Here is a 16,047-nt window from a genome sequence, read left to right on the forward strand (position 1 = left end):
AAAATAAAGTAATATATTGTTTTGTGCGAGTTTTGCTAATTAATCCTAATTAGAGTATAATTGAATATTTAATTACTCTGCGGTTAGTTATGTTCCGTTATTATATAAGAATAAGGAAATTGTTGGCTTGAAATGCATGCGCAATTTGTTTTTGGTTGTGTTCATTTCGTGCGGAGAAAAATAATACTTATGACATTGGTCCTGGAATGTGGTATGTTGAGTGACTCGTCGATCACTTTAGTGCCTCCAGCAAAGTGATCGGTTATGGTCATCCTTAGCATATTGAGGTTAAGTCAAGACACATTGACTACGCAGAAGGTTCAATTGATACTATGCACAATGTATCTTGCCCTTTCTTTCCGACTAGTCCAAGAAACTGGCAAAAACAAGTTGCGTCCACATATGTGGACGTTGCGCCTGAAAGGAAAAACTAGATAACTTCAGGTTTATCGCTTTGCTACGGGTTTACACGTTCGACCAAAGGGACGATATTTACGGCTGCCTATGCTGCCCTCGTTGTTTTTCAGCCCCTTGAGTTTATTTCGGGCAGACATCCGAGGAGTACCGATTACAGGTAGCATTTATTGCTGCTCTTTGTGTCGGTGGTGATCTCTCGGCCGATGTCTGTCTGTGGATTTGTTGGTTCGCTAGCACATGTAGGTGTTTGCGTGAAAGTAGTGCGTGTGTTTGTTGGCTTTTCTTGTGTGCGTGTGTGTGTGCGTGTGTGTGTGTGTGTGTGTGTGTGTGTGTGCGCGCGCGTGCGTGCGTGCGTGCGTGCGTGCGTGTGTGTGTGTGTGTGTGTGTGTGTGTGTGTGTGTGTGTGTGTGTGTGTGTGTGTGTGTGTGTGTGTGTGTGTGTGTGTGTGTGTGTGTGTGTGTGTGTGTAGTGTTGTGTCGTGTGTAGTGTTGGTTCCACGTCCACCATCTCAGTAGATGCTTCTTTTGTCTTAACTGTAGTGAGACATGTGTTGCAGCTAGCAATGGTACCTTGTGAAGCGTGCTGTTCTGGTTCTTCAGATGGTCCGTTAGGGTGTCTTCTTGTTTGCATATCTTTCAATTCATTCTTGATCCTATATACGTGATACGTGATGCTATGCGTGATATTCCTACAAATTACGCCGACGATTGAATAATTAGGGTGTAATCCGACCAGAGCGAGAAGAACGTCGAAGTCCAGGCGCATTTCGAGGTAATGCATCACATGAACAGTTTCGTGGCTTTTTTGAGGTTGGCAGATAGCGAACAAAGCGCACACAAACAAGCTCCCCAGGAAATCAGTTGCGGTCTTGACGAACACAATTCCGCTTGTCGAAACGTTGGCTCGAACGACATTCCCTGTTGAACGACCTCTCATTTATGAAACCGAGGAAGATATATTCAACTGAAGTCTATTTATCGTAAACAGAAGCAATCTCGTTTTCGATATGTAATAGAACTCTAACACAGGAAAGCTGTTTACGAAATGTATGTTGGCAGGACGCAGCCGGAGAATGAGCGCTCCAATGAGATAAAGTATTCTTGAATAGAATATTCTCTAGTATTTTACATGCAACGGAAGTCAGTGATATTGGATGGTAATTTGAAACGTGACTTCTGTAGCGCCTGGCTTGTGAACAGGGACCATAATATCGGTCTTCCAGTCATCGAAAATGGGAACTTCAGGAAGGGCATGTCGAAAACAATTTTCAGGTATTTGGATATTGATCCTGCGCATGAATTGAACAGGAAGTAAGATGAGTAATGAGCACAACAGGTTTTTGCATTGAATGCATGTAGGCAGACTTAAATGCCTGAGTAACCTAATAAAGAACGGCTTGTCTTGTCCGCCATGGCGTCACAGTGGTTACGGTACTGGGCTGCTGACCCGAAAACGGGGTTCAATCCCTGCCGCGGAGGTTACCTGTCGAAGTGCCATTCGGTGGAAATTATCTGGAGCCCTTCAGTACAGCGTGCCTAATAATCATACTGTATTTTTATTTCACCGTAAAACGTAAGAAATTGATTATTAGGACTACCCGTATTGCTAATTAATCTCAGCTACAGTAAATATTTGCCCCGCCACGGTGGTCTAGTGGTTATGGCGCTCGACACGTGACCCGAAGGTCGCGGGATCGAATCCCTGCCGCGGTGGCTGCATTTTCGATGGAGGCGAAAATGTTTGAGGGCCATGCACTTAGACTTAGGTGCACGTTAAAGAACCCCAGGTGGCCGAAATTACCGGAGCCCTCCAGTAGGGCGTCTCTCGTAATCGTATCATGGTTTTGGGACGTTATACCCCAGATATTATTGTTACACTAATTCTTTCATAATCCTGCTCAGATTTGGTTGAGGTCTGTACACCTTATATTTTACATCCGCAAAACATTTTGCGTAGGTAGCGAACATCTTCAATTGACCATAACATAAAGTTAGAAAACTCACCAAGTAGTGATGCCGAATTATTGTGCGTATGATTACCTCTGTCGACGATTTCTGTAAAAAATAAAGCAATTTGCCAGCGCTAAGTACAGTAGCAATAAAAGCAAGTCAAAACGTTCCCGTCTATTATGACCGCCATCTTGGCGCGTCTGGTTAATCTTCCTGCCTTTCCTTCCTCTTTCTCCTCCTTGATGAGACACGTTGCTTGGCTTAATGCCATGGTGTAAGAGCATATATCTTATACCGTGCTTAAGGCTAATCATGGAGCGTGTTCTAATATATCATTCATGAGATCTAAGAATGTCTTTTTTATTTTGTTTATTTAATTGATTTGCATACATACAAGCACAAGGACACAGAGAAAAGAGGGAGAGAGCAAGCTGGCAACTGCCACCAGAAGGGGCACAACGCCTGCCTGCTCTTTCGGGATGAGGGAAGAGGAAAGGAAGTTAGGAGGAGAAAAAGAGGAAAGGAGAGAGGAAAGTGAAGAAAAAAATTGACGAAGACGGACAAAAATAGGTAAACACACACACACACACACACACACACACACACACACACACACACACACACACACACACACACACACACACACACACACACACACACACACACACACACACACACACAAGGAAACGCTTATAAACGGGTGGCCAGATCTATGCGGTCCATGAAGGTCAGCAGAGCTCGATGGGCCTGGTCGCGTCGAGATACACAACCTATCTGAAAGAGGCAATCGTCGATGGTCGTGCATTTAAATCCGAGGAATTTATATTCCTTAATCAGCAAAGCCCGCTGCGTAGCAAACCCGGGACAGTGTATTATAAGATGCTCAAGTGTTTCACATGAGCCACAAGCTGCACACAACGGACTGTTCACAGGTCCTTGACGGAATAAGCGTTCGCGCACCAATACTGAACCGACTCTTGGTAATATAACAGTGCTCTGGAACGACGAGGCAAGCCACGACCACGAACACGGAAAGGAAATGATCCGTTCGCGACACGCTGGTCTGGGTGCTGCTTTAGGAGGTGGCGGCGTATAAGCAGACGAGCGTTGTCCATCATAGACAAAATTTCTGGGCAGTCACAGTCATCATGATTACAAGATGAAGCAAGGCATCAGCCTCTTCATTTCCAGCAATGCCCACGTGCGAAGGTATCCACTGGACAGCTAGGGACATCCCGCGTGAGAGAATTTTGTCGGCTGATTCTTTTTTTTTCGTGCATAACTGAATCATACACGAGATGTGGTTCGACGTCATGCCTTACTTTACGAATGTTGTTTATTATAAGAAGCATAAAGGGTAACTCGAGAAGTTCTACCGAGACGAAAATACAAGGCCAGAGACAAAAATATGTTCGTTGCCACGTGCCCACTACGCGAATCGACGAAGCACCCACTACGCATTCATTAGGCCATGCGCACAACCGTACTCTTTGTTGATGTTTTCACTATTGAGGTTGATAATGAAAGCCTGAGCGCATTCTTATGGTCGGATAGTCCCGGCACGGCAGGCCCAGCAGGTCCGGCAGGTCGCATTAACTAGTGGAGCCCTGGAAGAGGGCTCCGCAGACAGCAACCAAGCGACCCTATTTTACTGAAGTTTCTTCTGTAGTGACAAATACAGGTGCCAGCAAAAAGCAAAGAATTTGTCGTTTTTGATGCTCGCACTCGCTCTGCTTAACTGCTCTGCCCTTTGCTTTTTATTCCATAAACGCCTACCATACTTATACCGCTATAGATGCATACTATAAATGCGTGAAGCGTGCTGGGTTTTTTTTTTCTCCGGAATTGCGTACCAGAATCGTCACTGCCTGACGGCATGACCCAGCAAGCTGCTGCCACACTCCCAACTGTTACCTGTTCCGAAGTTCCAAGAGGCGAGATGTAGTGATTTTCAGCAGCACTGACGAGCAGGACGCAAAAGATTGCCTGTAATGATAGGAAAAATCAGACGCTCCCAATAGGTGGAATGAGGGCGACAAAGTATTCGGCGGAGGCGCTGTTTGCAAGCTCTGCGCTGAACAGCGGCGCTTTACACACACATCGGCGGTTCACACATAGGCGACAATTCCAGTTCGGCACGCGCACATTCAACAACGGCATAATTAGTCCAAAGGAAGCCCGAGATGACGTCGTGCGAACATGGTGAAAATACGATTAATTCGTCTACACAGAAGACGTTCCGAATGACTAGTCCAGCTGTGCACGCCACAGAGGGTTGGATGTTGTGTGTGGGTGCCGTACCAAGATAGATGTCATAAAGCTGAATGATGTTTTTTTTACATTGCGGAACAGTTCTCCACTCACAAAAAAAAAAAAAACACAGTGGCACCAGTATGAACGAGCGCTTGCACAACTTTACCTTCAATATATACGGTTATTTCAGTGGCGCGTAAAAATAGGGGCCTTCAAAATTCTCTAGTATCGCAACCACAACTGCCCAATTAACGCAGGCATTTGTGACAGCCCGGACATCTGAGTATAATATCCCGCTTGCGACAAAGCATTCGCCATGTTACGCTATCTTCTGACCCCCCCCCCCCTCTCTTTTTTTGTTTGACGCCACTTTGACTCAGATGCTCCAACAAAACTCCATATTGACGCTCGTGGAGTAGGCCTCGGCGCTATTCTTGCCCAGCATAAGTCTGGCTTCGACGAGTATGTCGTTGATTACGCTTGTCGCACTATCACGAATCACGAAATTTCGACCTTACGTGTATGGCCGTCCGTGCGATGCCGTAACTGATTACTATACTTCGTGTTGCTTCTCTTCATTAAAAGACCCATCCGGTTGGTTAGCTTGCTGGGCGCTGCGTCATCAAGATTATGATACCCTTGTTGTGCGACGGTTGGGTCATAAGCATTCAGATTCCGACGCTCTTTCTCGCTCACCGCTTCCCCGAGAGCATGTCGCTGCGTCTATCTCCAGCTACAATTCTTTGTGTCGTGCTCCCTCCGACATTTCATCTGAGCAACGCCACAATCCGTGAATAGCCTCTCTCGCACAGCACCCATCTCAGCTATCACCACATACCCCCAACTCACAGCTCACCACTTTAATATCCGTAATGGCCTGCTGTTTTTTATTTAGCTCAGCAGAATCCGAGGGCCCAGCTTCAAACGTTCGAGCGGCAAGGAGTTATGACGGCGTCCGTAGGCTGCTTACTTACCATTGTGTATCTGATAAATATGCTACAAAAGAACGTGCCGAGTGACGTCTTCTTTCATGTGAGGCCACGTAAGTCTCTCCGCTAGCTTGAATGTGCGCCAAAACCAGTCGTATGCTCCTATTTTGAGCAATCCTGGTCACTCAAATCACCTTGCAAATAAGCGGTGAAGGGACTTGACATCGACTTTAAAAAACAGTTGTTGATTGCCTTCTCACAATTTGAATTCATTAATTTCTTCTGATTGCATTGGGTGGTTTTGTACCCTCAGTCTTGACACATCATCTGCATCGGTTAGAAAGGGCCCAGCTTGGGGAAAGATGGTAAAGTCCAACTGCTGCAAGTAGTTTACCCATCTGACTATAAGTCTTTTAGTTTGGGTCATATTTAACTTATGAGGGAGGGCCTGGCGATCGAGGAACGAAATGGATTTAGAACCTTGTAGGTGCTGACTTTGCTCGACTTTTTGGAACGTGCCAACGCAAGTTGACTTTCACAGCACTTTCCCGTCGTAATTCAGCCGTGTCCACTGCTGCCTTTTCCAAAACCAGGTTCACCAGTTCTGCCGAGTTGAGCTCACGAGGTGGCTCCACTGCTGCTTCATCTTGAACTTTTTATCTAGAAGAGACCATCTACTCTGCGGCGTTCTCGTTCAGGAAGAATGTTAACCCCCTCTTGAATTCGACAGCCGCCCGCGCCGAAATAATGTAGCATTGCTAGTTGAAAGGACACAACCAAATTGAAGCTGGACTATGGAACTTGAGTCCATCTTGTTCTATTTACATTTTCTCCTCCTTTTCTTTTCTCACCCGGCTATCGCGCTTCCTCGTCTTCTATCCAAAGACTCATACCGCACCATGCCACCTCGTTCTCTTTTTTTTTTTAATTTGAAAGTTGACCCAACGGCATACACAGTTAAATATATAAATGGAGGTCGGCTTTCGCGATGAGTATCGGTAGCACTCTATAGTTGGCCAATTAGAGTCACGAATCGTAGTCAGGAGGTCCCGTTGAATGAAGGCCCACATCTTTCAAGAAGCGCCGTCGTATCTGCTTGAGGCCAGGGCATGTTCATAGGAAGTGCCTGATAGCAGCCACGGACGTGTCAGTTGTACAATATGGGAAAGCATCCACAAATGGTCCATGGTGACGTTGAGGCCAGGCATATGTGACCGATGGAGTAAGTGCCACCCTGTGTGTGGTGTGATGTGGCGGAGAACCTCCTTTCGGTGGACGAAATCACCCCAGGGATCACTTGGTAGAGGTGCTCCCAGAGTGGGTGGCGGTGTCACCTCGTACCTGAGCAGAAATAGTGTCCCCTGGAATCCACTATATCCGAAGCTGGCCACGAATCTGCGCAGTGGTCCGATGTATTTCGTTTTCAAAAGGGTAGGGTGTTGCACACCTCGCAGTACGCCATTATGGCCGAGGACGGCCATAATGGCGTACTGATGCCTTTCTCATCCACTTTGTTGCGTCTCGTAGGCCAGTACTTCAGCACTCTCTTGTCTTTATCAAAAGTTAGGCTGTTGAAGTCGGAAAATAACCTTGTGTGTCTTCAAGAACTTCTCAAATAATGAATCACGTGCACAGAGCTTCCAAATGCTGTTTCATTTCGGCGCAGGACTTATCCAGCTACAACGCGCATATTTTTCTACAGAAGAAAATTTTACTTTGAATTTGTTCTCAGATTGCACTATTGAAAGAAAACGGCACAACTGTACGGGAGTCTGGCAAGTGGGCTTTCAATCAATATGATTGAAGGGTATCGAGATATCTCTTTCTTTGTCTAATTGTCCTCATTATGACTGTCTTCAAACTGATTGTCCAAGTGTCTTCAAGAGTTAAATATGCACTTTGGAGAAAAACTCCCTTTGCATCTTTTCCAATTGTTATCACATAAGACGTGCCCACCGTCGCCTGCCGTGATCTCTCCGATTGCCTAATTGGTGGAGCTGCATTCGTCCTTAAATAAGGAGATGAGTCGGGAAGACCGGTTTAGCATCTCGTCAGTAGCTGTTCTCGTTAGTAGCTTTGATGGCTTTAATCTCTGTTGCTGTATGGCTCAAATTTGCTGTGGAGTCGCTCTAGTACAATAAATATTGTGACGAAAGTTTATGCAATGAAGTCTACTGACGAGATGAGCTGCCAGGCTGCGGGTCGTGTTTCACAAGAAATTTCTGTTTGATATGGTAGATGACGGTGAATATTTGAGCCTAGTGCACCACAGAAGAGAACTCTGGAACTATTTCTATTGCTTTACGTGAAAGCAAAGATTTTCTTTCTTTAAATACCGAAAGTAAGCCACAACTGGGAGATAAATGTACGAAAGTGCTTGCGTTAAGAAAACAACAACAAGGTTTTCGCGCCAAGGGTAAAGAAGAGAGTGTGATAGCTACCCATCGGGAACTCTTTTAGCATCCGATCTGCGTAAATCAGCAGAACGCTGGTGCAAGGAAACGCGACCGCTGCAGCGAGCCAAGCAACCTCCATGCTCTATGAACCGTCTGCTGAGCGCTGTTGTAAAGATACCGGGGGGCGCACGGCCACTGCCGACCGATCAAAGTACAAAGTTCCTTATGGAGCAACTTCTGGCAACTTCTGGAGAAATTGCCGTCTGAATAGCATCAATATCGTTTCTTTGCATTTTGTAGTGCATGCGGAATTTCTGCGTGTTAATTTTCATTATTTCAAGAAGCGTGTTTTATTTACGTGGAAGTGTAAAGGACAGTTACGTGTTAACAGAACGTCGTATATTTTACCCTCAGACGAATGAGTATTTTTCTCATAGAACTGAATAATTGGCGAACAAATGGGTTGACGTTCGTAGACATTACCTGTAAACGCCACAACTCCAATGAATTTTTAAAGTCCAATGGTCAAGTCGTGTCGCTTTGCACTTGCGGAATAAATGGCATAATATCTTGAATATGTTTTGTAAGGATGAAACACCGCTAGCGTAAATATTTTCACGTGGTCGTGACGCCGACGAAGACAACAGTCAGCACGTCCCAGATGAAACTGTTTATTTGGCCGAACTTGTGGCTGAGAAACTGAAAGTCAAACTACAGCAATACACTGATAGCGGCGAACAGAGCGTCGACCGTCGATCAACTGTCAAGTGGTCAAGCGCGTCGGCTTTTATACAGGCGCTATCGAAATTTCCAGCCATATCGCTGGTGGCGGCGTTATCTCTAGACAAAGCTGGAACATTCGCGTGCGGCGCGCAATCATAACAAAACGATCTACTACAATCGGGAAGCATCTCGAACATTGCTTCGCGGACAGCGTGGAGCGTTGATAACCGTCCTTGCTGGTCAAACCCGAATACATCAAAATAAAACAAGAAGTGGGCGTGGCAATATGTATATTAATCGACCTGGTCGTTTGTCCAAGAACGCGTGAAAGATTGCAGTGTTAGTATTTTGCAATCACGTTAACTCAGGGTTTGGCAGTGGCGGGTAACGTTCATGTAGTGGAGGACGTGCCATGTTTTGTTCATTTATTTAGGAGAATACTGCCAGTCTGAATGCCAGACTATGGGCAGGGGTGGGCGGTAGAATGAGCATAACAATGTGGAGGAAGTACAAAAGTGTAAAATGTTGAGCGATGATTAACATAAAAAAGCAACATGAAATACAGTCCACAATGCTAACAATGGCCTTGTCATAAAAAAAACAATACAGAAACCATCCGAAAATACTGCTGAGTAGGTTATGTTCTCCGGGTAAAAAGTACAAAGTAGTCACCAGTTTCCAACTGTAGTGGAAATAAAGTCGGCTATGATACATAAGTACACCCGGGTGTGCTTAATATGCAAAAGCGACAAAATTGAACAGCATGCAATCAGTTTGACTAAGATGGGTACAAGAATAAAGCGCACTATAAAGTAAAATGAACTGTAGTTGTCAGAGAGATGGAGCAGGTAACGCACGAAGAAACGATTTCAGTTCGACACTTTCAAGAACCTCTGGAGGCAACTTATCCCATTCGTTAACTGTACGGGGGAAAAAGGAGTACCTGTGTGTGTTAGTACGGCAGAGGTGCTTATTAACTCTTTTAGGGTGGAAGGAGCGCGTTTCGCGGCGCAAGATTGGTTCGATGTAATTGCTTTTCTGTATTGCTTACTTGTCATAATATATGATATAGAACAGCTTCATTCTTTCGTGGTAACGTCTCCACTACAAAGTTTCCAATTTAGCACTTTCCAAAAGCGCTGAGCGAGATGTGTCGCGTCGGCACGCAATAAACATGAATCTTACAGCTTTTCACTTCACCAATTCAACTTTATCAGTGTTAGCTTGTGTGTGCGGGCCCCAGACAGCTGACGCATATTCTAGCATTGGTAATACGTAAGTTTTCTATTCGAGTAGTTTAGTCTCGCGGGTTGCCTTTGCTAGTGCCCGTCTTAAGTAACCTAATTTTCTGAAAGCCTTTTTCCCGATATAATATGTATGGTCGTTCCACCTTAAATCTGATGTGATGACAAGGCCAAGGTACGTATACTGCGAGACGAAAAAAAAAGGAGTGATTGCCCAAGATGTAGAGGAATTTTAAAGGATCTTTTGAGCGCGTTATGGTCATCACCACAGTTTTTTCGGGTTGATGTTCATTTTCCATTCTGCGCACCAATCTCGAATTTTAGATAAAGAGTTATTTAAAAGAATTTGGTCGCTGTAGGCGTTAACTTCTTGATAAAGCGCGCAGTCGTCTGTGAAAAGCCTTATATTAACTGGAACGTCACAGACGATATCATAAATAAAAACCAAAAAGAAAAGAGGCCCGAGGATGGATCCCTGAGGTATACCGGATGGAACCAGCGCGGACGACAAGTTGATTCCACCGACCATGACGCACTGGCGCCTGCAGCTCAAGTATGCTTCGATCCAAGCCAACAAAGAGTCATTTTTGAAAATTGGTTTTAGTTTGATAAGTAGCTTACGGTGTGAAACGCGGTCAAACGCTTTTTTCAAAGTGGACAAATAATTTATCAATTTGGATCTGTTTGTCTAAACCAATGGCAAGGTCATGTACCATTTCAAGCAGTTGCGTACCGTCGACATGCCGCGTTGGAAGCCATGCTGACGACTGTCTATTATGCTGTTGCTTTCGATGAACACAGAAAGGTGCTTGAATATTATGTGTTCTAGAACTTTATCACATACGCATAACTGTGATATTGGCCTGTACGCGGAGGGTATGAACTGGTTTGCTTTTTTTGGTATGGGAGTTATCTTGACGTAGCGCCAGTCATGGGGAAGTTCAGCTCGAGAAAGAGATTTGCGGAATATTAGGCTGAGGTACTTAGAATACCATCCTGCGTAGTGCACTAAAAAGGCGTTCGAGCCGGAGGGAAAATATGCCCTCTTCCTCTATTTGTATATTGTCAATTGGAGGCAAATCACCAAACAAAAGAAACTCGGGTTCTATGCCGTTATCATTAGTGAAAACTGAAGATAAGTATATTCATTGAGTATGCGCGCTACTTCTGAGCTTTTTGTCACAGCACTCTTGTCTATGACAAGAGTAGGAGCTGATTTCTTATTTGGCGATCGATACCTCGAGAGTTTAGCCGAGGACAAAGAAATAAACACGTCCTGTATCGTTCGACGCGGTCCGCTGTCCTAGTGAAAAACGTATGTAATGTCGGGTCGAAATTACATCCCAACAATTTTGTCGCTCAAAAATTTTGAGTTCGGGAAGAATAAGGAGTGGCTTTGTCAAACCACATGCCGCGAAAATATGCAATATTTTTGTTTCCAATTACATCTTTGCAATCCTACACCATACACGTCTTAGATTCGCATGGCATTGTGAATGAAGGCAGTCATTAACCTACGATAAATATCTCTGGCCCCGCATGATCTCATTGTAGTAAAATTGTGTCTCTCACTTGGGGATTATTGAGATACCTTGGCAACACGATTGTCGATACCAGTGGTAGTATTTGAGCAATCCCCTCAGCCATATTAACGCGACAGCGTTAAGGAGCTCGTTTCTCAGAAATTTTGTTGTTGTCGTCGGCGTCGGTGTCGTTGGTTGTGAGCGAAAAATCATCATCTTGTCCATGAGCGAAAAATCGAGAAAGACGCAAATAAAATAAATAATAAAACTCTTAGGTTCGAGTGAGAATCGAACGAGGCCATCTACATGGCAAGCAGGTGTTCTACCAGAGAGCTACGCTATTGCTTGAAACTGCTTCCAAAAAAAGAAGCACTATATGAATGCGATGTAGTGAAAGGAGTCTCCTGAACGCATGTATTATTGCACGGCAGTGGCGTAGAATCGCTCCAGGTGTCAAAACCTGTAAATTCCGCCATGAATGGGTGTTTTAAAGGCCCACCCATTACAAAGCGCACAGGCATATTTAATCGCCATGAGCTAAAAAACCATCAAAAAAGTGAGGAGCTGTGTTGGTTCGCGTGTTCGCTGGCCCTTCGCTTATTCGTAAAAGGAAGAATTAAGGACGAGTGGGAACTTACCAACTCCACTTCCGGTAGGCATCCTACAATAGTTTGAAACGGCCAATCTTACGGGCACAATCGTTCGTTTCTACACGACATGGTTTGGGCGTGCACCGAGAACCAAAGCGAGGCTAGCAGTTGAGAAGGCGATGCGCACGGGGCCCGATTACGCTATCGCGTTCTACTCTTGAAGGCGGGGCTCAAGCGTCCTCCAAGTTTTTGATGTTATATATAACGCAGAGCTGTTTTGCCTTGACCTTTATCGCTGGTAAATAGAGAGAGAGAGATGACCGTTTATTCAATCGCAGAGGTTTACCTAGCGTATATAAATCGTTGACACGCTAGCCTACGTAGGCAGCGCAAGTGCAGATGGAAAGACAGAAAAATGAAAACTGTTAAAACAGGAGAAACAAATAAAACACCGACACTGCGTTTTCTGGCTCTTATGCGGGGACGTGTGGTTGTAGATTGCGTGAATGTGCGCTTCATCCTACAATCAGGTGAGAAATTTTGCTGCGTGATAGATGAATGGGGGTGATAGACAAAATAGATTTAAGGTTTCTTGAGCTGACCGACAATATCTAAATATGCAAATAGAAATTTCATGGCACGCATCTGTTCCGTGGGGCACCCTAAAAGGCCTAAGACAGAGACAAACGATGCATGAGCGCTTATTCATAAGAAATATGGAGTCCAAATGCAACATCAAAATAAAAGTTAACATAATATGTTAGCGTAAAACAAAATAGCCTAATGGCGCCCCGTTCGCATTGCCTTCTAAGTCGGTAGCCTCGCCTCGCTTATCGGTGGACCTTACCACCGATGTTTTATTTTCTTCATCACTGTTCATGGTCCTTCTATTCGAGGTTCCCCTGATGTTGTTACTCGTCATATATGACTTTAAGCTCAGGGGAACGTTTTCCCTTGAGTATAACGGCCTTGTGGTCCGTAAAGTATAAAGTTAATGGCTCTTGCTGCAGAGGTTGCAGCCTGAAGTTTGAGAATGCGATGTCAACGCGCCCGTTTCGCTTCGGCTTCGCGAGCCCGCCGCTCTGGATCGGCTGGGGCACTGGCTACGTTGACGCGACGCCGGGGAGACAGGCCTCGTTCATAAGCTGCTTCGCATCTAAGAATAACTTGCATGTTTTATGGCGTAGTGGGTACCTTGCATGAATGACGATGATTATGGCGAAGTGGGTGCCTTGCATGATTTATAGCGTAGTGGGTACCTTGCATGATTTATACGAGAGCACGCGCCGCAGTGGAGCGAGCGCTCTATCGCACGTCCATATTCCAGGCAAACATTCCTTTCTGCACACCATGCGCGAGCTCTCCGCTCGTGCGAAAACTTCGTTCTCTTCTTTCTTCCATATATCTAGTGGCACCGTCTTCTCAGGCAAACATTCCTTTCTGCACACCATGCGCGAGATCTCCTCTCGTGCCAGCACTTCGTTCTCTTCTTTCTTTCATATATCTAGTGGCACGCGGGGCACTGGTCACGCCAGGGGAGCAGGCCTTGTTCATAAGCTGCTTCGCATCTATAAAGACTATCCTGCAATGCCTACACCGCAAGTACAGTTGCGAAGTGCCCACTGCGCCATAGTTCTTCCTTTTGTGAATCAGCGAATTATCCACTACGCGTCCGCAAGGCAACACGCGAACGCGAACATACGCAGCTGCTCACTTTGTGATGCTTCTGCTGCATGATTAAACATGCCTCAGCGATTGTATTGGGTGGGCCTATAAAGCCCTCACTCGATGGTTCATATGTCTTGGCGCCACGCAACAGTAGATGCGTTAAGGAGACTCCATGCATTATATGACATGCGTGTAGTGTGGTTTTCGGTAGCCGTTTCAAGCAATTTCATTGCTCTGCGGTAGAACTCCTGCTCGTCACGCCAACGGCCTGCGTTCGATTCCTAATCGAACCGTAGCGTTTTTACTATTTATTTATTTCCAGCTACATGCAATTTTCGCTCACAACCAACGACGCCGACACCGACACCGGAATTTCTGCGGAACGAGCTCTTTGGCGCTATCGCGTTAATGAGTGGCATTCTTTGCATATTAGTAAACAACAGTTCTATTTTTGTGCTATTAACCAAAATAATCTCGAACATCAGTGCAACCCTAAAATTACACGACCTCTTAAACAATAAATATGCTGTCAATCCGCTTCATCACGCTACTAATGCGAAGTTGGCTATTTATACTGATTTGACTGTACGAAACAATGTGGCTAGAGCAGTAGTTCACGAATTGAAGTATAGCTTAGAGTGACATGTTTAAATGTCACAGTAAAAGACTTCCCGAAAATATTTTTGTGTGGAAGAGCGGCCTGATCGCAAATGCGGGTAGAGCAAAGCCTAGCAAGGAAATCTACTCGATATATGTTATACCAACGGTGTTTCGCACGGCACCATCATGCTACTACATTTAGTTGTAATAAAGGTTGCTTTCCCGCAACAGTGCTACCTTTATGTGATAACTTCAAAAGTGCTCGTCTTAATAACTGATATCAGTGCCGCTTTGTTTTTCTTATTCTTACTTAGTTTTTGTTTAGGACCCTTACGCATGATTCTTCGCATCCCGAAAGTATTTCTCCGCTTATCATGAACACCTCAGACTGAAGAGAAGAGAAAGCTTGAAAACTCACCAACAACAATTGTATGGTTTCCAAATGTGATGTTTGTAGCATATGTTCCCCTGAGTGCCGTGACGATTGCTGTAAAAAACAACGGTGCAAAGTTTACACCTGTGTGTATAGCAGCAACAAAGGCAACCCACAGGTTTTCGAGATTGTTTGGCCACTTCTGTGAAGAAAGTGTTACTCAGCTGAACTGTTTCATCGAATCAGTTTTATTGAACCATGTACTAAAATTTGCATTGATTATTATAGAAGTACAAAAAAAGCAAGCGAATCGCAACTTTTTAAGTTCCGGAAATGTGGTCTACACAATAACGATATGATGATCGGCTTAAGTCAACCGGTACACACGACATCTCGGTGCACTATATTGCCACGCGCCTTTATCAGTTTATGTTGATGTATTCGGGTTTCAGCCACAAAAACTGTCAGCAAAGCTCGGCGCACACCGTGCCACAATGTTTGGGAAGCTTCGCGCGAAATGCTGTGCGCAATCTGACAGGTAGCCATCGAAATACTTTTACGGATCTCGGTGGTGTCTCAGGCCCAACACCGTGAAAACAAGCATTTCATCTAAATAATCAAGATGAAATATGGTCAGAACATTACCATCATGATTTCGTTAGAAAGCGAGGGCTTATTTGAATATTTCTTTCTATCAACTCGAAACGCAAATAGAGGGAGCTAAGTCGGAGCATAGCAAGCACACTGGTGGACGTCCTGTTTTTCTGCCTTCACCCTGCGGCAAGTGATACTTTCTATCTCGCCAGAATGCTGTGACGTGAGAGGACGTGCCGACGTGTCCCCTTCCACGACTTGAAGAAGCCGGTGTCTCGGACTCGTCGCTCGTTGTCGTCACTCAAAAATCACGTGCTCGTGGTTTTGCTACACAATTGGTTTAAGCTTGTAGTGAACGACACTAGAGAGAGTCCGACGGTAGAGATAACTGGCACTCTGTGCTTCTGCTGTGTCTGCAGAAATGCCACTCTGCGCTTTCTCTGGCGTTCCGGTGCACGCGCACTTGAAGCAAATGAGCGAGCAGGCTGACAGGTAAAAAGGACGCGCTCTCGAGCTTTGCAAGCAGCTGTCCGAAGACGCCGCGGTGCTGTTTGCGACACGCTCCCGTGGTCTCTAGAATTCTGGCCGCGACTGTACTTCTGCATATTGGGGCGAGTTCACAACATTCGTTCCTTAAGGAAACAAGCTTGTCGGCCCGCTATTAAGAAATACATGTTTCACTCTCACCAAATCAGGAAAAAAAGTGAACGCTTGTCTTTGTTCATAAGACAAGAAACGTTGTTTGCTGTCAAAAAGTAGCTGGGACAGAGAAGGGTTCATTTTAAAAT

The 16,047-nt window shown here is 45.1% G+C and overlaps 1 protein-coding gene across 1 annotated transcript in view; it reads right to left on the reverse strand.

The window, feature by feature from the left end:
- The window catches only part of LOC119390403 (uncharacterized), a 138,081-nt gene that overhangs the window by 34,015 nt on the left and 88,019 nt on the right, over window positions 1-16,047 (reverse strand). The window contains exons 8-9 of the mRNA XM_037658017.2: window positions 14,711-14,779; window positions 2,421-2,471 (exon numbers count right to left, since the gene is read on the reverse strand). Coding sequence (XP_037513945.1) covers window positions 2,421-2,471; window positions 14,711-14,779 — 120 coding nt within the window. The remainder of the gene's footprint in view (window positions 1-2,420; window positions 2,472-14,710; window positions 14,780-16,047) is intronic.

This window comes from Rhipicephalus sanguineus, chromosome 4 (genome assembly GCF_013339695.2).
Source record: "Rhipicephalus sanguineus isolate Rsan-2018 chromosome 4, BIME_Rsan_1.4, whole genome shotgun sequence".
In the NCBI taxonomy this organism is placed as follows: Eukaryota; Metazoa; Arthropoda; class Arachnida; order Ixodida; family Ixodidae; genus Rhipicephalus; species Rhipicephalus sanguineus.